Source organism: Mercenaria mercenaria, chromosome 9 (assembly GCF_021730395.1).
Source record: "Mercenaria mercenaria strain notata chromosome 9, MADL_Memer_1, whole genome shotgun sequence".
Lineage (NCBI taxonomy): Eukaryota > Metazoa > Mollusca > Bivalvia > Venerida > Veneridae > Mercenaria > Mercenaria mercenaria.
This window is the reverse complement of record NC_069369.1, coordinates 6,308,525-6,331,594: the sequence shown is the minus strand read 5'-3', so window position 1 is coordinate 6,331,594 and position 23,070 is coordinate 6,308,525. Positions and strand designations below refer to the sequence as shown.

Genomic DNA, 23,070 nt, shown 5'->3' with positions numbered 1-23,070 from the left:
CTGTCAATACTTTGTAAAAATAGAGTTGAAATTTACACACAAAAAATCGTTAATCTATCAAGATAGACCAATGTAACAATATTAACTCGTCTAGAGGTGAAAGTTTAGTCCGAACACAATTATTGTGTTCATTTGACCTCTCTTATATCCCCTTATCACCACATTTATCAATGCTGTTACATCAGCAAGGCCAAGATTCTACACGAATTTGTCTAAATACAGATTCCTATCATATATACATGTACTTTCTGATTTTTGATGACATGGGACCAAGGTTAACTTAACAAATATATATCTTTAGGGCAACTTTTGCCGAGAGAATTGTAGAAAGATTTGTGCAGTTGTCTTATGTTGTTTTAATATGTTATGTTCTTGCAATATTTAACGTGAAATACCAAATTAAGCTGTTTATGGAGCTAATTATGCTTATATTTTATCTATCATTTGATTTAAGGCAAAATACGAATATAAGCATAGTTATAGTTTCTTATCTTAATAGTTTCAACAATCAGACAATTTTAATTCATTTTTCTCCTGTATATTTCAGAATGATGGAGTTATTGCTAGGCCTTCTACTCGCTATGACTGTAGTCACTACAGGTAAGAATTACAATTTGTCTGACGTCATTTCAAGATTTATTTTCAACACTATTCTCGTATCAATCTTAGTTATATAGAAGATTTACTGTAGAGGATACATTTCTGTATATGGAGTTTGTCTATAGCAAATTGTTATCAGATACTCATTTGGAACATTCACAATACTGTGCAACACGGTTTCCATATATTATACTGATCTACCAAATTTGTAACAAATATTTATTACAATTATTAGGAAACTCCTATAAGTCGAACTTGGAAAAATGCATGTGAATATATTTAGGATTTTTAATCATTAAATGGTTAATATACGGCTTGGTTGCGCTTTCTTGCCATAATGGCACACATAGATTCATAATGAAACAATGTGTGCCATTACGACAAGGCCTTCGCACTGCGCCATTACGGATTGGTCATCAGAAGCTGTAAAACAAACCAGTACTGGTTTTCCGGGAAGCGAACTAAGAAGTGATTCAAATAAGCATCAAATTTCATCACTGTCGAGCTGAAGTCAACCAGTATGAGGTAGATAAAGTAATATCAACTTAATATGCCAAGCTCTCAAAATAAAGTCACATTTGTATCAAATCAACTTAAAAACATATTCATAAACTAGAGTGTTAGTGTTTGTTACTACGAATCTGTTCTTGGCTAGTCAATGCTAATAGAAAGCATGCCTATATTTATGGGAATTCCTTAAGGCTATGAATCATGATGAAAGAGTGTCTTTTATGGAAGATTATTTATGCAAAAATTCTATTATTGTATTTGATCAAACGCTTTATGATTAATGACAACTATTATTGCATTTGGTAAAGTGCTTTATTGTTGATGACAAACGCATGCTACATGTTGCAATTTAGATCACTTATATATGGATATAAGTAAACCAATTAATGCTTTAAATGCCAAAATCCTTAGTATCTTATGTATAGCTTCATGATATTTTTTCTAACGCCAAGTGCCAAAAGAGAACTGGTAGTCATTTACTTGATTTGGGCTATTGGAGACTAGTTAAATGTTAGCAAATACGTTCTCTCATTGTTAATCAACTGTTTTTATTACAGTGATTACATGCATACACTGTAATGTCATTAAGTACTTGTGTAATGCCAAGAGAGCAACGATTTCTGTATTGCGCTTTATGCTTATTCATATACGTAATTTCATGTCTTCATATTTTGTTAGCTGGGTCCATTTTCGTTTAAATGAAGAACGATAACTCCAGCTTACTTATTTGAGAATACAGTTAATAGCTGATCCCTTCAAGAAACTCTCGTAGAAAGAGGTAGCCGGGGTTATAATAAAACCCGGCCCGACCCAAACCACGGAAATAGCCGATTCCGATTGTACGGAAACCATCGGAAACTTACGGACGGAAGGCTAATATAATTACGAATGGTGATACCGTCATCTTTATCAAGGCCATTATGTGTATTTTATTTCATTATTACAAAAGTAGAAGCAAAGTATTTGATATTGATGATACGTATGTTTGATGAAGTATTGCACTTGACATAAGCGAAGACCTAAAATAACAAGATATTTGAATCACACTCAATCAAAGAAGTAATACGTTCGGCAGTCGATGTGTCATTTTGTGTACCGGACAGACACGAGATAGCAGTTTGCAGGATACTTTCAACAGAACTGGACAGGCTAGTTAAATGTACGTCGTTATTTTACACTTAACGATGTGACATAAGGCGAAGGGGTCTATACCGTGCACTGGAAGTATTTATAAAATTTGGTTGCCCGACCAAGATAGCGTTTTAGCATATTAAGTTTTAATTTATGAAAATGTCTTGTCTTAGGGAACATATGAATATAAACACTCTTATATTAAGGTTGTCAAAGATTTGCATTGATAAGTACACATTTTGCGAAAATTAACTAGAAATGTAAGTTTATGAAATTATTATTATACTCCTTTTGCCTATCTCGGTTGCGCAACCAAGATAGATCGAAAATAGATGAACTACGAAGCTATGCGCTGTTTTCATACTTGCCATTTGTTTCAGGTTGTTGAAGTATTCAAATTTGAATATAAAACTAAATAAACTAATAAATTATATCAAAATCTAAAAACATAGTCCACTTTTTACATTTTTTTCATATTAAAGGGAGGCAATTTACAAAATTTCATAAAAAATATCAAAGTAAACTTTTCCCAGAAGAGGTTTTATAACTCTATGTAATGGGTCTTGTTCCTAAAAATACAAGAAAACTGAAAACAAAATATCACAAAATGTTGCTCAAATGATAAATCATATGATTTAGCTTTAAACGAAACCGGGTGATTTTGTATGGAGATGATACCCGGAGTTACAGTAAGTTGTAGAAATGAATGAACTGGAGTATAAAATATGAAAGATCGGTCGCAAAGTTTCGAACCCGGCCCCCCCCCCCCCCCACCCCTACACACACACACACACACACCGAAACATGTCCGCTCAGTCTGTTTAAAACAAAACAATAAAAAACGGTAAATATCTAATACGAATAAATGGGAGGGTAGTGATAGCAATGAACTTTCATGTTTTAACAATTTACTGCTAACGTTATTTTTGTTTTTAGATTATTTAATTTTTGATTTCTCTTTCTTTTATATTTGAAATAATACTAGCATATCTTTTTAACACAGAATTAAAAAAAAACCGGTCCGGTCGGACTACGAACTATGCTTTTGCTATATGCTTATACAACTATTCACACAATGTTTACTTTTTTGTTTGAAATGTGTGCAATTCAGATGTTAAATTATTATACCCCACACAATGTCCAATGCACTTTTCCCATTAGTTTAACTTGAATAATATATCATAAGCGTTTTTATATCTCGTGCGCAAAATCGTTATTTTCAATTTCTGCGCATGTGATATTATACAATAATTGCCTTTTGGTGAGGTCGATATGAGCCGCGCCATGAGAAAACCAACATCCGCCCAGTCTGGTCAGGATCCATGCCGTTTGCTAACGGTTTCTCTAATCGCAATAGGGAGCGGTGGTCTAGTGGATAAGGTGTTGGCCGCTCAATCCAGAGGTCGGGGGTTTCCCGAGCCCCACTGGGGTCACGACCATGACTTCTCATATGACACCAGTACTGGTTTTTCCAGGAAGCGGACTCGAGAGTGGTTACAATAAGCTTGAAGCTTTCATCACAATCGAGCTAAAACACATTTGTATAAACTAAAAACTAATCGCAATAGACAATGTTGGTTTTCTCATGGCTTGGCTCATATGTGGATTTATCGGCCTGATAAAAGCAATATCAACCTCGAGCGAATTTATCGACTTGATATCGCTTTAACAGGTCGATAAATCCACATATCGACCACACATAAAAACGACAATTGTTTTATTATCAAATCCAGCCTACTCATAAGTATAAACATTAGATACAAATGTCTGCAGCCTTAGGTCATCTTTCGTGGTTAACTGTATACGACGTCACATTGTTTTAATTAACGTAATAACGTGTGGACGTCACAGCTGGAGGTCAATATGAGTGTTTGTCTCCGCCTTCGAGAAAATACGATTTTTTATCGTTGAACATGTGACTACATCTAGAACAATGGAAATGACTATAAATATAGATTTAATGATAAACAATAATTTCATATCACATGCGCAACAACGCTATTTTTTTTTCTGCGCATGTGATATTACATTTTCGTGTCTCCCTATGAGAGATCGATACTTTCGTACTGATTAAAAGACGATGCGCTTATTTATACATAGGATTTAAATTACTTTATCTTGTGTTATACATGTGTGAACCCGGCCTATTTTTTGTGAAAAAAGAAACACTACTTAGTCATTCCATTTGAAAAAAATATAGGTTTTAATGGGCCTGCTATACCCCAAAAGAAACATAATTACTTTTTGGATATAATGGAAACCCCAAAAATAAATTAATCTCCGTTTAAACAGAAACGTCACAACTTTTATATTTAGGGTTGAGCTAAAATGTGATTTCTCGACGCGATTTGCGTAAGGAGTTTCAGTACAATGCAATATCGGGTGAAGATCAACTTTTACTATTATTTAAACAAGTTATGAAGGATGCAACTTGTTTCTGGAAAATCCCGCTCATTACACTTTCTTTACCGTAAAGTTGAAAAAAAATTGTAAGGTTAAAACTTTTCTGAGATGCTTTATGGATTTGGCCACACATGGGCAGTTTAACAAACCAATTACAGCTGAAAAATTACACTCAGATCTTTCGTAAAAAACTGCAAACTATCGTACAATTACTCGGTATATACAAAAGAAGAGCAACAGTTTTATTTGCATATTTACAATAGGTTTGGTTCTACCAATGAAAAACTCACAAAACGTAAGGTCTCAGAATGCGACAGCATTTTAAAACTGCTCAATATAGATCAGTACAGTTCACTTCCGGTGTGGTCACGTAACCATAGTAAAGTAAGCAGTGTTAGAGTAAATCGTCTGCAGTACATTGTGATATTGATAAATTTACAAAAAAAAAATCTTAATGAAGAAATTTGTGAGATTTGAAGAAACAACATCCGTTCAAAGTTTTATTTTGCTTTTTCGAGACTTATTTGTAAATTATGATTAGCGAGCTCAAACGATCCTTCAGTTGTTATGTATCAAAAATGCCGAGCACTAGCAAACTGACTGAAAAGGCATTCTGTATACAATAATATATCAAATCAACCTAAATAAATTGCAAAGTTTTGCAAGATATGTCTAACCATTGAAGTTTAATTTGAAGTATCTAAATTCATAATCTGAAAGTGTAGAGCATTGGTAAATATCCAAACGAACCTAACAAGTTCAAATTTACTTGGTCTTTTTTCACGAAACAGTGTGAATCGTTCTGTATATTGAGTGCAGTTAAGTGGTAATTTTGTTCCCATTTAAAAGATTTCTTTTTCGCGTCGAGTTTTGGTTCACAAACTAATGTGAAATACACTCGATGACTGCTTCCTGGAAAGTAACCAGTACTCGCACCGGAAGAAGGGACTGTTGGAGTCACGGTCAAAATCCGCTGACAGGATTCGACCCCGCGACCTCCGGTTTACGAGACATCTGTACAAAAATGAAAAAAGGTAAAATTTGTATCTCGATTCTACTCTATATAGTTTTGAACTAATTTGAATATAACTTAAGTAAGTCAGTTCATTCAGAGATCACTTGCAAACTTATTAGAAGTTAAGGCTCGTCAAAACAACACTATGTATAACGATTTCCTGTGTACAAGTTTACAAATTATATTAAGACGTTTTTGCAACCAGAAAGAACACGCAGTTTTAACCCATTCATCAAAGAAGTTCCTCGCGGGCATCATAAAGTTCAGTGTTTTTTTTTTTTTTTTACTAAATTCTAAATATGTAAGTTGATATCGACACGATATCATTCGTAATTATATTAGCCTTCCGTCCGTAAGTTTCCGATGGTTTCCGTACTATCAGAATCGGCTATTTCCGTGGTTTGGGCCGGGCCGGATTTTATTAATAACCGCGTTTGAACGCGCTAAATTTAGAACCGGAGATCTATCTTACTTTCATTTTCACATTTTTTTCCTTTACGATTATGACATTTTCTGTAAGTTTTTTTTTCACATGGAAGGTACTCTATATGTTGTTTGGATAGATTGTAAGCAAGTTAGTGAGAAACAATTTTTATTTTTAAAACATACTGGCAATTTAAAAGAACTTGTTCGTTGTTGTTCCTTTATGGCAATTGAACAAGCCTGGGGATCAGTCCTTATAATTTTAGGACATGTGGCGCCCCTAGCGTTAAAATTTATCAAAATTTGCCGGTTCCCGGCTTCGTTGAAGTCAAGGAACTTAGTGTATGGTGGGTAGTGCATTGTCGCTGTGCCAAGTGTCGAAATTTCTTTTTTTCCTATTTAAAACTGTAATTAATGCAAACGCATTATGGAAGAGCTACTTTACAAAATCAAAGTATGGTCATACATGCAAACAGTTGATTTATTCTGTGCATCAGACTAATAGAAATATATGCATGCGAACATTTGAATTAGAGCTATGCAGGAAGTATGTTATCAAACACCAAGCATATAGTGTTTATATTCATCAAAATTGCGTTACGTAACATACATTTGTCTACAATCATAAAGCATTTGACAAAATGCAATTGAATGTTTGTCATGAATCATAAAGCATTTGACCAAATGCAATAATGTTTGTCATCAACAATAAAGCACTTTACCAAATGCAATAATAGTTGTCATTAATCATAAAGCGTTTGATCAAATACAATAATAGAATTTTTGCATAAATAATCTTCCATAGTCTTTCATCTAAAATCAGTTTCAAGTGGTGTTATTAGAGTATGAAATAGCAGATATCTGCATTTCTATTTGTAAAAGTGAACCCTTTTCAAAACATAACGTTACATGTTGATGTTTCAGATGGAAGTTGCATAGCTCAGCGTATTCCCCTTCACAAAGGTTCGGTAATGGCCACATCCAGAGACTCCTACTATCAGGAAGGGGACATATTTAATAGAAACTGCTCAGGTAGGTACAAACTAAACTAGCAACCTCAAAATATCATTTTGTACAGCCCTATTATATGTAAATGATTTACTGTTTATGTCATTCAACCGATTGTTTTGCATCAACAGAAGGTTGAAAAAAATACCATTGATGTATCGACTTCATTCGATCATGAAACAGAACGTACACCTCTCCTTCATCAAACAAAACATACGTATTGCCTTCGTTACATCATCACACAGAGCATACGTATTGACTTCGTTTCATCACCACAAAGAGCATACGTATTGCCTTTGTTCCATCATCACACAGAGCATACGTATTGCCTTTGTTCCATCATCACACAGAGCACACGTATTGCCTTCGTTCCATCATCACAAAGAGCATACGCATTGCCTTCGTTCCATCATCACAAAGAACATACGTATTGCCTTTGTTCTATCATCACATTGCCTTTGTTCCATCATCACACAGAGCACACGTATTGCCTTTGTTCCATCATCACATTGCCTTTGTTCCATCATCACACAGAGCACACGCATTGCCTTTGTTCCATCATCACACAGAGCATACGTATTGCCTTTGTTCCATCATCACACAGAGCATACGTATTGCCTTTGTTCCATCATCACACAGAGCACACGTATTGCCCGCGTTCCATCATCACAAAGAGCATACGCATTGCTTTCGTTACATCATCACAAAGAACGTACATATTGCTTTCATTCCAACATCACACAGAACATACGTATTGCCTTCGTTCCATCATCACAAAGAGCATGCGTAATGCCTTTGTTCCAGCATCACAAAGAGCACACGTATTGCCTTCGTTCCATCATCACAAAGAGCATGCGTATTGCCTTTGTTCCATCATCACAAAGAGCAGACGTATTGCCTTCGTTCCATCATCACAAAGAGCATGCGTATTGCCTTTGTTCCATCATCACAAAGAGCATACGTATTGCTTTCGTTCCATCATCACAAAGAACGTACGTATTGCTTTCATTCAAACATCACACAGAAAATACGTATTGCCTCCATTCCATCATCACAGCAAACTTACGCCTTGCCTTCGTTCTATCATCACATAGAACATACATATTACCTTCGATCCATCATCACACAGAACATATACGCCAAGTGCCTTCATTCCATCTTCACTCAGAACATACGTATTGTCTTCGCTCCATCATCACACAGAACATATGCCAAGTGCCTTCATTCAATCATCACACAGAACATACATATTGCCTTCGTTTCATTACCACACAGAACATAGGCCTTGCCTTCATTCCGTCATCACAACGAACTTACGCCTTGCCTTCTTTCCATCATCACACAGAACATACATATCGCCTTCATTCCATCATCAGACAGACCATACGCCAAGTGCCTCCGTTCCATCTTCACACGAACATACGTCTTGACTTCGTTCCATTATCACACAGAACTTACGCCAAATGCCTTCATTCCATCATCACACAGAACATACGTATTGCTTTCGTTCCATCATCACACAGAACATACGTCTTGCCTTCGTTTCATCATCACACAGAACACACGTCTTGTCTTCGTTCCGTCATCACATAGAACACACGTTTTGCCTTCGTTCCATCATCACACAGAACACATGTCTTGCCTTCGTTCCATCATCACACAGAACATACGTCTTGCCTTCGTTCCATCATCACACAGAACATACGTCTTGCCTTCGTTCCATCATCACACAGAACATACGTCTTGCCTTTGTTCCATCATCACACAGAGCATACGTCTTGCCTTCATTCCACCATCACACAAACATACGTCTTGCATTCGTTCCATCATCACACAAACATACGTCTTGCCTTCGTTCCATCATCACACAAACATACGTCTTGCCTTCGTTCCATCATCACACAGAACAATCGTCGTGCCTTCATTCCCTCATCACACAGAACATAAGTCTTGCCTTTGTTCCATCATCACACAGAACATACGTCTTGCCTTCGTTCCATCATCACACAGAACATACGTCTTGCCTTCGTTCCATCATCACACAGAACATACGTCTTGCCTTTGTTCCATCATCACACAGAACATACGTCTTGCCTTCGTTCCATCATTACACAAACATACGTCTTGCCTTCGTTCCATCATCACACAAACATACGTCTTGCCTTCGTTCCATCATCACACAAACATACGTCTTGCCTTCGTTCCATCATCACAACGAAGTTACGCCTTGTCTTCTTTCAATCATCACAAACAAAATACGCTTTGCTTTCATGCAATTATTACGCTTAGGATTCAAACCATTCTGATCGGTCTCTGTTGCTAAGACAGCTAGCTGTAGTACGCCTGCTATAGTAGAGTAAGTCACAAAGCTTGACGTGTGTTCTATCAAAAATATATAATAATAGACAGAAGTAAAACTTATTCACCTCCCCATACAGCCCAAACAATATTTTTAAAACTGCAATGCACATGATATGACATAAATTTGCTCTCTATATTAAAATACATGATTTAGTTTGATCATTAATAAAAAATCCCATCAAAGAACTATGTCACTGAAAAGTAAAATAGTTTATAGAATACCAAAATAAATGTCATTACTAGTTTTATCTACACATGACCACTTTAAACTCTCAGTGAGGTGATATTGATATGCCATACATATTTTGGATTTATAGAAGTTCAAAGAGCTCCTCTCGTGCAACTGCTGTGATATACAATCATTTGCAGATTATTTGACATTTTCAGCAGTTAATTTGAATTCTTTTTCAAGTCAAATTATGTTCTGAATATAGCAATACCAAGTCGGAAATATATCGGATGGTGCCCGAACCCACACGACAATAATCCTAAAATCCAAATCAACTTGCCTGGAGCCATCGCTGTACATGGATTGGTATTTCAGACAACGTTGGCGTCTTGCCCGGCAGCGACGCACAATTTTGGAACAGAAGCGTTCCTGGAGACGTTCGACTTGCAGTATGTTCTCCCTGGAGATAACACGAACACGCTAATGTCGTATGGTGAAGTATGTAAATTATTATTTCTTCCTTTTATTTATTGTTGTGTTGCTGGGATGACTTAAATCATGTGTATTGAGTCTTTTGTTATATCGAAGACTGCGCTTGTTCCCGGTCCTTGCTTTTGTAAAGAAGCGAAACAGGAACAAGTAATTTTTATTAATGAACTTCATTTGCGTAACAACCGTTGTTTCAAATCTTTGATTATAGAACACAAAACTCGTCTTGACCTTATCGAACTCTCTGTTGACCCACACGCTGTAATGAATAGCGAAGTAGAAAGATTGTTTTAACAACAGGCTTTTTATATATCTTTACATTACCATAAATTCTTCTGAACAAAAATGTCTCGAGTCCTTTCAATTTTTAAACTGAGTCTGCTGTTTCGCAGCTATATTGCTCTCTATGCTTCTGTAGGATCTTTTCATAGATTTTATTGAAAAAAGGAAGGCCTCATGCACCTGGATATTTTGTAATTTGCGCTAATTTTGCAATCCAATCGAAGCGCAATCTACAAATAAAATAAGTTATTTTCAATAATTGTTGTCCGTGTTATTTACTCTAGGACTTACCGGCTTTAAACGGAATGTCGGCGGAAAAGACATTAAAGTTTGATCCACCTTTGGTGACCAGGATTCTGACACTAACTCCAAAATCACACAACATCTATCCATGTTTTAGATTTGCTGTTGTCGGATGTGGGGCAGACAGTAAGCTTGTTCTTTTTATTATTGCTGTTCATTCAGTGGCACATTCATATATAGATAAAGTCATTTGCCCAACTGACATGAAAATTCTTCCAAAGTTAGTTCACCCGTAAATTTTGGCTTGATTCACGGGCACCAAGACCAGAAAGAAAATATCCTATATTAAATACGTTGTACATAAGGGTAAGTTATGACAACGATATTGTCATTCCAGTTTGATGCCAGCGACTTGATCGCTGTATCAGTACATTTTGTAATAATTGAACAAGGCAAAAAGTTATGTTTTCGAGATATATCTTTATTTGTTCGGTTGTTTTGAATTCAGGAATTTCGGTTCCTAGATATGGAGTTATATTAAGCTTCAGAATGTTTCTTTTAGGTTTGTGTCAACCAGGATATTGTATGAACGGGGGGAAATGCGCCGGAGAAAATTTCTGCACTTGCACCCAAGGTTTTGTCGGGGACCGCTGCAATATGACAGGTAAACACAAAACGTAATGAATATAGGGGTATACTCATAACTAGGACATTTCAGGAAACGACAAAACTATACACCTACCAAACATAGAATTATCAGTAGTAACATTAATTAAGGATAAGTGAATGCACAATTATCATTTGCCTATAGAAAAGAGTATTTCCTTGTAATTTAGACAGTGTGGTAAATGTAACACACAATGCTATCCGTTATTCTTACCTGGAAAAACAAATCATGGCACTTGGCAATGCATTAAATTGGCAAATCTTATATCTGGTCTACTATAAACGTTATTGTTAGTCCCCTACTGGTTAAAAACCAGTTTCGGGGACTATAGGAATGCACTTTTCCATCCATCATTCCGTCTTTCCGTCTGTCCGTCCGTCCGCAATTTCGGATCCGGTCCAATACTCTGTCATTCATCAAGGGAGTTTAATATTACTTGGCACAAATGTTCCCCATGATAAGACAACGTGTCATGCGCAAAACCCAGACCCCTGGCTCAAAGGTCAAGGTCATAATTGGAGGTCAAAGGTCAACAGGGCTTTTATCCTGTCCGGTCCATAACTAACCCACCCATAAAGGGATTTTAATATTACTTGGCACAAATATACCTCATAATAAGACAATGAGTCATGCACCATTTTCAGTCCCCTAGCTCAATGGTAAAGGTCACACTTGGCAGTCAAATGTTTACATGGCATGAACAGAGTCTGTTTCGTGTCCGGCTCATAACTCTTCATAGAGGGATTTTAATATTACTTGGTACAAACATTTCCCATAATAAGACGACGTGTCATGCGCAAAACCCGGATCCTTAGCTTAAAGGTCAAGGTCACAATTGAAGGTCAAATGTCAACAGGGTTTTTTCCTGTCCGGTCAATAACTCTGCCATCCGTCAAGGGATTACAATATTACTTGGCATAAATGTTCCCATGATGAGATGACGTGTCATGCGCAACACCAAAAACCCTAGCTTAAAGGTCAATGTCACACTTGGAGATCAAAGGTCCATAAAAGTGTTTTCTTGTCCGGTCTGTAACATGCACAACAGGATTTAAGATCCATTGCATGTCACAACATGTCATGCGGAAAACCCGTGCCCTTAGCTGAAAGGTCAAGGTCACACTTGGAGGTCAAAGGCCAAAAGGTTTTTTCCCCCTGTCCAGTCTGTAACTCAACAATCCTTAAAGGGATGGCATAAATGTTCACCACCATGAGACGGAGTGTCATACGCAAGAACCAGGTCTCTAGGTCTGAGGTCAAGGTCACACTTAGAGGCCAAAGGTCAGATTCAAGTGTGACTTTGTCCGGAGCATTTCTTCTTCATGCGTGGAGGGATTTTGATATAACTTGGCACAAATGTTCACCGCCATGAGAGGGATTGTTTTGCGCAAGACCCAGGTCCTTAGATCCAAGGTCAAGGTTACACTAACAGGGAAAATGTAAAATTCAAAATTAACTTTGTCCAGAGCATTTCTTCTTCATTCCTGGAGGGATTTTGATGTAAGTTGGCAAAAATGTTTACCACCCTTGATTTTAGAATTATTTCCCTTTGTTGTTACTATAAATAGCTTATATTGTAACCTTTTTATTACTGGTTGTAGGAAACAATCGAGACCACTTTTTTGTGGTACAACGTTAACATGCATGTTACATCCAATGTTAGGTGTATTTTGACTTAAATATACATGTTTAAAAGTTATACGAAGACTTATATAATATAGATTTGTTTTAGGATTAACTTCCTTTTGTTGTTACTATAAATAACAATAGAAAACATTAGGTTCCTTTTTATTGCATGACAATACTTCATTCGCTTGTTTTTTACATAGAATGTGCTTACCATCACATTGATGTCTTTCTCGTAAATTTTAGCAAATGACTTTTTGATAGTCGTTGAGAATTTCTTATTGAAAATTTTATTACTAATACAAATCATCACTAATTTTTATTAGGAGGAACACCTTTTTAAGTATTACAAGATTTCTGAATAACCGTTCATTAAACAAACTGTATAAATGTATTTAATAAAACAAAATAACTATTTTATATCTCGCTTTTTGCAGCTAAAGATATCGAGCAGCAAGATTACAGTTTCATGGACATAACAAACAACAAACTAAATACCCCCTACGCTGAGTTTGACGTCGTTGGTGACGTAACACTCTCGCAAAACCGTCGACGAGACCATCACCACGGGCGCTCCTGTCATTTCCACAGCCATCATGATCACCACCATAGTCACCATAGCTACTGCCAGTACAGCCATAGCCACCATCACCATGGTAATAGCCACTGCATGCATGGTTTAACGAACCATCACCATGGCTTCACAACGTCAATGCACGTTCAACACGGGCACAATCACCATGGACATCACTATATTTACTCTAACGGTGGCCACCTACATGGTCATCATGGATGTTCATTGAGTTATCATACTGCTCAAAAGGTCCTCAATTTTGTCGTAAGCACCCTTACTCACAAATGGAGTGTTTCAGTAAATGTGAATTTAGGAAATCAGCAAAATCATATCTCGACATCTTGGCATCCACAAATGGGCGCTCATGTCCATGTGAACAACCAACTTGTTGGTTCATGCGGCCAGCCCAAACCACACAGCACACCCCATACACAGACGGTTCCCCTACGACTGGGTAGCGGCCACTTGAAAGTTGGCACGAATGTCAACATAAATATGAACATGTCAATTGGTGGACTGAATATGTACCCAGCACCGGCACAATCCTTGTCTAAACTGGGAATGACAGGTTCGTAGATAAGAATTATTTAAAACAATTATTTCTATATGTGCGAGCATTTGAATTACAGGTGAAATTCAAATGTAGTTATCTTCCGAAGCTAAAGAATAACTAGACGACACGTCATTCCTCCTCACTGCAGTATGCATTCACAACCGTGTGGATAAACGAACGGATATTAGGACTACGCTGAAATTTCGAGTATATCTTTTAAAAAAAACTTTTTATGCTTGAAAGGACTGTAACTTTTGTTCGAATTATCTATGTGAGGTAATGACGTATCGCATACAAGGCCAAAGCTGAAACCTCTATGTTTAAGGTCATTATTCTGGACCAAAAGGCATACACTATTCAATTTTGTCTAATCTGTATTTGCATTAATGGATTAACGTGGCATGAAGGTCTAACTTTACGTAAATTATATGTGTAAGAGTATATGCCAAATCGTCTGTAAGTAAACATATACATGATTAGTTTATGTACAGGCCCATTCACACCTGCACCACCGACATCCATGCCACAGCCAACAACCTCAGCACCAGTTTCGGCCACAACTACACATGGACCCCAGCCTACACCTCGTAAGATTGTTTTAAATTATAAATAGGTATATTGTAATAATTCTAACTGTAACGGTACCTGGGCAAGTCTTTAGAAATGGACAAAATCTGCTAAATTTCGAGTAGTACCTTACTTTTTCTGTTAGTATAATTGTTATTTTGTACGAAACAAATGTCAAGTTATCACCCTATATTTTACTTGAATATTAGTCGTGAATATTAGTGCATGATTAAGTATTTCAAAACATTTAAGCTGAATATATAAGAAAAAATAAAGTAATTAGAGAATAAGGAGTGATTTAGAAACAACATCGATTTATTTACATACTGAAGGAGTGCTTGCATTCTGGTCGCTTCTATGCTTTGGATGAAATTGCATACAGTTGTGATAAAATCATACATACGAAAGTTCTCATGTCTAGAGGTATAATAGGACAAATTATAAAGGTACCTTAATCTGCAATGTTGTATTCGGCTCGAGTAGATTTTCCCAAGCCTGGATCTCACGAGGGGCGTTCTTTACTCATTTCTTGTGTTCAATTAAAATTAACTATAATTTTATTCAAATAAGGCTGCAAACTCGTTTTAAAACGGTAAAAAAACTCGAGGCGCTGTTATTACTTCGTATTTAACGCCACAGCTAAAGTAAATAGTAGTCCCAACAATTTTATATTTATTAGTGAATGACTGGCTCTTATTCAGATAGGTATATAGTAAAAGAGTTCAAGATCCACGTTTGACAAGAAAAACAAGTCTGATGCCATTATTGTGTTGTGTTTAAATACGGTGCATTTCATTTGCCACTGGGGAAGCTATTATTATCTCAAAACATGAAATGTCGCGACGTAAGAAATGAAGTTACCATATCAGCTAAGTTTTGCATTATTTAGCATAATAATTAAAAACACAGAACCCCGGGAAAGAAAGAACGAAATCAATGCACATGTCATGCACAAGCTATACATATGCCATGTTCATAATGTTTATCCCTTTCCTTACAAGATGTAAGAAAATCCTGTACATAGCCTTAATAACTTTGATTGTATGTTTTAGAACTAATGCTGAAAATGCTTATAAGCAATAGTTTCTGGTTAACAAACATATATTAAGAGTGGCCTTTTATAGAAACGTATCGTTATATGAAATGCGTCACCTCGTTTAACTTAAAAGACTTAATGAATTTCTTACAGAGCATGTACATGTACCCTTCACAAAGGCACCTTTGACAACGGCTTCTACACCGAGTACAACAGGTAATACATGTATTTGTACATTTTTGTATCAAATTCTCAGCAAGATCAATGAAGTGGTATATTAAGAATTCCTATAATAACTCGATTGTGTATTTGCTAGAAAATAATGTAATGACTTCTTGGTAGATAGATGAAACATGTTATTGCCATGCTTATATGAAGGTACTTGCGTCAGTGAGTTATTATTATACTAGCGTGATTAAATTAAAATATTTCTTATAACACTATCGCGTTGCGTCTTTTATCACATCTGTATTATTGCAAAATCATGTCAAAAGCAAACAATTATTCCATAAAAAAGTTTTATTTTGCAACAAATTTAGTTGACCACCGACCAGTCTGTTATACATATGCTAACGAAACGACCATTGGAGGTTCCAAGGCCCATACTAGATGTCAGACAGGGGAGGTAATTAGTATGAATGCTTTTATCTACTAATATAATTATATAAACAAAATTCTTTCTGAAATAGCCATTTTACATTCATTTCTGATTTACATGGATCCATTGATGTCAAATTACTTCTTTCTAAAACTCTTGTTTATAGTAGTTCAGGGAAAAGTGCCTACGACGCTAAAATCGGTTGTTCCTTCTTTTGTGAAGGAACGCTTGTGGTTGACATTCACAATCAGCGATTAAGCCCGTCCGTGTTTCCGTATTTCGTGAGCCAAAGTTTAGATTTGATCTACCAAGTTACACAAAACGTATGACGCTTAGGATGATGTTTACAAATGGTATTTCATTGTAAATCACATAGGTGCTTGGAATGAGCAATGTTATGCGTTTTGTTTACTTGGTTGATGTTGCTGTTACATAGAGAGCAGAAAAATGGTTTCTGCTCGAAATTAATAAGTGTCATATTCTCGATATTTAAACAGCTTGCCTATAGGCCATTGTATTTTGGATTCCGTGGGTCAAAGTCATTGTTACTTAAAGTGGCATTATGCGCATCTTACTGCACAGAGTTTGCTTTTGGTGGATGTTGTATAAAAGCAATTTTTGGTTGCTGTGCATTTAAATGTTAAATTAACGGTAATGCCGCGAAAGTATTTTAAGTCGATGCTTTAGAAATAAAGAAATCGGAATAATAAAATATTAGTTCTTCTACGCAGTGATCTCCCTTACATATAGGTAGAGATTTCTGAAGTTGAAGGGAAGCAACTTCTGCGTGCAGTTTGACTTTTCGTAAAAAGACTGCCCCAGTCAAAATAAGAAAAGTCATATTTGGAAACTTATCATTTCGTACAGGTAACAGGAAGAGTTTGGTATATTGGGTTAAAAACTATAATTTCCTCCACCCTTTTTACACACACACATCTTTTTCAGCCGGATTTTTTACTTGAAAAATGTGTATAATTCCACTTTAAAGTAGAAATACGGTTTTTGTTCATGAACTTTAGAAATGAAGTGCTTTTATTGAAAAAAGGTAAACAGATTCAGCTTCGTAATTGTAGTAAAGAGACGATAATGATATCCATTTTCTAAAATATTTCACCTTTTTGTGGACAGAAAACTCGTTCCGTGGGATATACCAATTCTCTGTATTTATTTCTTTTTAATGTTACTATCATTCAGTTATTATATATCTCTGAAAGTTCCAGAGATGTGAAATGTTTACTTCATCACCTAAGCAGCAATAAAAAAAATCTACTATTTAATCCAACTTTTCCGTAACAATGTTTGCCTTGATTTCTCTATAGGAGTATACCACCAAAACACAGAAATTTTTGATAAACGAACAACATCGTTACCAATATTTTAACTGACCATTACATGTTCTGCCATACTGTCCCGTACTTAAAATATTCCGAAAAAGTTGTCCCCTTTTGAAAATGAATGCCATTTGCAAAGAAATAAAAATAAACAATTGCTGAAAACTGTGTTCCACCTAGTTATGAGAAATTTCAACACTCGCACGCTATTGCAAATGCATCAAAACAAACTTGTGTAACAGTTCTTTGAAAATGGTGAGTTTTTAAAGGCGTTTGACTGTCCGGAAGATGGACCCCTTTAGGCAGTCCTTTTCCGGAATTCAATGTTTATATCAGTATATTGACACATGTTGTGTAGTGTTTGTAATGATAGCGTATATATTACTCTACAAAACAAGTGTCAATATCCTGATTTAAACATTGAATTCCGGAAAATGACTGCCTAAATGGGCCCCACTTCCGGACAGTCAAACGCCTTTAAAAACTCACCATTTTCAAGGAACTGTTAAACATGTTCGTTTTGATGCATTTGAATAGCGTGCGAGTGTTGAAATTTCACATAACTAGGTGGAACACAGTTTTCAGCAATTGTTTATTTTTATATTTTTACAAATGGCATTCATTTTCAAAGGCGGGGACAACTTTTTCAGAATATTTTAAGTACGGGACAGTACGGCAGAACATGTAAAGGTCAGTTAAAAGATTGGTAACGATGTTGTTCGTTTATAGAATAGTTCTGTGTTTTGGTGATATACTCCTTAACCTTAAAAAAAACTTGTGAATAAATTGTTACTAACCTTTTGGGATATTTAAGTTAGCATTGAAGCAAAGTTTCCTTATTAAAAATGTAGATTTCGAATTTTTCTCCTATATGTTATTTTACCCGATTTTCGACACGGAAAATTTTCATTTTTGCCATTAAAATGACTTAATTAAAGAAATCCTAAAATTCAAAAGATCCTACTACCACCCTATGAGACCTTTAAGATAATGTGTACATGTACATTGTAGTTGACATTTTCATAGAGTAAAGTGTAGATGAAATATTGATAGATAAAGCCGACATTCACGGAGAATCGTGTTACGGATGAAATAGATCAAGCAATACTCTTCAATATCTTGGGTCATTTTATATTAAGTGATATACGTACGTATGAAAAATATTTCAGAAGACTGGAGTAAATGAAAAGACTCGAAATAGTTACATTGTAAATAAACTGTGTAACTATCAATCAGAATACTGATTTTATCCCTTTTTCACATCCTTTCCTCAGTACACATTTGTAAACTTTGAAACTATCCTCAGTACATAATACGGCTATCCCCAGTACAGTATGGTAAACGTTTCTATGGGTATATCTTTAACAGTTTAAAAGTAACACTGCCCGTTCTTTTCAACAAAAGTTGTTTGGTCACAGCTTGTAAAATCGTACGATTCAAATGTTTTATTTATTTATTTAATATATTTCATATGAATAACAAAATTTGTCGACATTATGTGAGTTTTAGGTGACCATCTCAGATTAGAAGTAACATTTTAATGGTCTGCTCACTCGTAGGCATTATACAATACACCACAGTCCAAAGTTGTTCAAACACTGGTTTCATTTGTGGATACGGTGGATAAGTGCTAGTGGAGCAAGATCTTTCTACTAAAAAAAAACGGCACATCCTTATCACTTCGGTCAGCTAAACATGTCGGAATAGAATATGATAATAGATATACACATGTACAGTCAAACCTGTGTAAAATACCACCTTTGAACAGAGACCACCTGGCTCTAAAGACCACATGTTTTGTTTCCCATTTTAACATTTACAGTGTATCTTAACCTGTGAATAAAGACCACTTCCCAATAAAGACCGTTTTTTGGCTCTCCCAAGGGTGGTCTTTATAGACAGGTTTGACTGTAGTTGCAATAATGATGATGACGATTACTATTATTATTACAAAATGATTAATATTGTAACGATATTGATGCAGAAATATGAATAATGACAAGTGAAAAAAAGGGACATGTATACGAATATCATTATAAAAAAATGTAATTAATTCTAAATCTTTACATTTTAAACGTTGCCAGTATTCTTAAGAAGATTTAATTTGTTGAATCTCTTACTCTTACTTAGGTATGCACCTTGTATGAAGACGGCAACAAAAAATACATAGCCAAATGTCTAGAGAAAAGTGTAAGTGTTTCTCAATTCTTTGCGACTGTCTGGTTAAATATATAAATCTTTGGAATTGCCGAATTCGTTTAAGTTTTCAGGATCAAAATTGTATATACTTATTAAAGGAATTTGCATGCTCTTGAATACTATAAAATACATGTTGTTTCTTTTGTTTTCAATTCTCTTTTTATAACCTAATTTTGCACTTCTACCACAACTGCATAATACATAATTTGATAAAATGTTAAGTGCAGTTTCAGCAATTTTGTATCTAAGTGAACATTTAACTGTTATGATACAGCTTTGTGAAGCAGGAAAGAGGTTAGCACATGGTAAATGCTGGCAGTGCTGTGACACCTATCTCTGCAATGATAATTGTTCAGGTAGGTTTATTTTATGGTCAGCAAAACTATGAGAGATTCCAGTTATTTAAAACTGTAACAGTAATTTGTTTTTTTTTGTTTTTTTTTCTGCAAATGTCTGTGTTTTACTCGTGTAATGACTGTTAATGATATTTCTGTCAAATTAACACCTACCTTGCTGGACACGATTGATTCTGCCTTTGCTACCAGTGTAGATCATGATCAGCCTGCACATCCGTGCAATCTGATCATGATCTGCACTGTTCGCTATTCAACTAGTTTCTTTTTAGTAAGCACCCCTTTTAACAGTTAATGGTACTGTTCAATTTGGAAGACTGACAAGTTCATTATAGAAATTTAGCAGAGTAAGGGTTAAAAAGTGATAATCCGCTTTTAACACACCAAACAAAAACACATTGAATGAATAATATGGCTGCAATGTCATAAACATTTTACGAAGTGTCAGGTTTATCTGTAAAATGGTCTTGAAAGAGAAAAATGGGACTGACCCCCAAATCGCACGACAACAAAGAAATAAGAGAATTTTAAGGCATGTGGACATAATTGCTACATTTTTTAAGAAGGTTCTGAAACTTAAACCGAATGTAAACTGTCGTTATTATAAAGGCGTTTAGTACGATTCACCTTTGGCGTATTTGTTAAAATGGCAAGAATTTGTTATTGCCGAGGCAACACGGGTTCCATAAGTTTCTTTTAAAATGGCTTGAAATAATTTAGAAACAAAAAAAAAACCCTATTCTAATGTTCACAGTAGGAACAATCTTCAAATTTAAAGAGAAATCATTTTAAAAATGAAATCTTGAATCCATTCCCTTTAAATACTGAATTTCAATATATTTATATTACAACGTAGTTTCCTTTCGTTGAGTAGCTGTACCCCCACTTAGTATAGTGAATCTGTAGACTTGTTATTTGCAATGTTTATATAAATAAGTACTCTTACTACGACGTGGTGTATCGAAAAATGATTTGAGGGTCAGTATTCAAAGACCTTGTTAAGCTGGTGCTAGGGGTACGCGGGGTGTCTAACTCCTCACTTCTGCTCATGAACTGACTCGCACGAAGAGAGATTTATAGATTTATTATACCACATAATTATGTATGCACTTTTCTTTGCCTTATTGTAAGAGTTGCATCCTCATACTTTTCAAAAATAAGGAAGTCGGTTTGCAGTTCTCAGGCAGTTGAAAAACATCGTAACCTTGTTATTATCCACTGGATAGTGTTAAGACATTCTGAGCGGTATGGTGCCACCATGATCAAGCTGTCATTCTTTACCTAATTATTCTTGGAACACGAATGTAATCGATCATATCACCGTCAGCAAGTGTGAGAACACCAGTTTACAAAGGCATTATATATGCAGTGATTACGTCTGATACTGAATACACTCGATAAACTAATACAATATTGTTTTGGATGTATGATTCATATACATAGTATTCATTGTTTTAAAATGTATCATTTCCTTGTTATTCGTAACATTTCATTCTCTGTTTTCAGCGACTTCTTCCGGGCAGTGTGCTGACAAAAGTCAGTGTGCCGTTATGTTATCCACCGGATATGACGTATGCAGTGACACGAAGATGGCTGTTGATATATGCAGCAAAACCTGCAAAATATGCTGAAAACACGTCAAGATAATTTGAAATAAATTATTTCAATAAACAAAGATTACAAAGCCTGCGACAGTCTTTTTTAAGAACTATAGTTTCAAGCTTGTTGCCGCTATTCCAAAATAGATATACAGTTAAACATGTTCTAGCTCCCGACCGAGAGGTTAAAATCGTTGACTTCAGATCTCTTGCCCCTGATCGCCATGTGTTCAAAACCTTCCTTGTGAGGAAGCCATCTAACTGACTTAACGGAAGGTTGAGGTTCTTCTCAGGTGCTGGTTCGTACCTAGAATAATGTCTTGATGGGTAGCTCAGGTCTTTCTCCACCACCAAAGGCTGGAAAGTCGCCATGTGACCTATAATTGTGACGCTGTGATGATTAAGGCCACAGACACAAATAAGAAAACCCATCGTAAAGATCATGTCTAAACAGAGACTTCTGTAAGTGACAACCATGCTGTCAAGACAACTCTTTGATAAGCAGAAGCAGTGTTTTTTAACATTTGAATGAAGCTCATCTGTAAATGAAGACCACACAGAGGTGATCGTTACTGTCAGGATACGAGTTATATGACCCGGGGCAATGCCTACGCCTTTAGTATCTTGAGCAATGAAATTGGTCCAATCGCTAAGGTGACTATGCCTCTAACTAGCGGACAAACTGTGTATAATGTCCTCTGTTAAAATGTAGAGCTAGTGAGACCATATATCTCGCATACTTTTTCTCTCTGGTTACCCCGCCTAAATGAGTCGTGTATCAATGATTTATAAATGATTTCAATTATGAGCTAGATAATTTCAGGGATCAAGCAAAACATTCAATGTTTTAAACTAACAACCTTCAACTAAAGATAATCAGCTCCAACTTCTAAAGCCTGTAGACACTATACTTGGCTGGTCCTTTTGTTGAAGTTCCCGTGAGACGATGTCTTTGAATCAACAACATACGAGTCCTATCACAGGTTTAGCCTATGTCCTCTTAATTGAAGCAGTAACTCAATATAAATGCCCTGACTCCTGGAGACTCAACGCCTGTGTGCTGTAACATATAGAAGATATTTGTTTGTTTTGAGTGAATATGGAATATATCTCACTGAGAAGTGAGAAAATTTGAAAATGTGAAAATTTTCTCACTTCGAGGTGAGATATATTCCATATTCACGAAAACAAACAAATTTTCTTTTTATTTTATGCTCAATTACGTTGAAATGTGCATTTTGCAACTATTTTTAATCTCAGCGCGGGAAACAGACGCGCGTAAACAGACATGACGTCAGACGTGCTGTGACGTTATAAAGACGCATACAACATAC

The 23,070-nt window shown here is 35.8% G+C and overlaps 1 protein-coding gene across 2 annotated transcripts; it reads left to right on the top strand.

The window, feature by feature from the left end:
- The first annotated feature begins 197 nt into the window (after window positions 1–197).
- Window positions 198–21,827, top strand: LOC123546408 (uncharacterized). Of its 2 annotated transcripts, none has more exons than XM_045332656.2 (13): window positions 198–274; window positions 548–600; window positions 7,007–7,114; window positions 9,886–10,118; window positions 10,676–10,820; window positions 11,197–11,298; window positions 13,365–14,069; window positions 14,546–14,641; window positions 15,811–15,873; window positions 16,197–16,282; window positions 19,717–19,776; window positions 20,060–20,141; window positions 21,645–21,827. In XM_045332656.2, the coding sequence occupies exons 1-13, from the start codon at window positions 240–242 to the stop codon at window positions 21,767–21,769; spliced, it is 1,893 nt and encodes a 630-aa protein (XP_045188591.2). In that variant the 5' UTR covers window positions 198–239; the 3' UTR covers window positions 21,770–21,827. The 2 variants fall into 2 exon arrangements, with proteins under 2 accessions (XP_045188591.2, XP_045188590.2); XM_045332655.2 differs by lacking the exon at window positions 198–274 and adding an exon at window positions 285–350.
- Window positions 21,828–23,070: the final 1,243 nt, after the last annotated feature.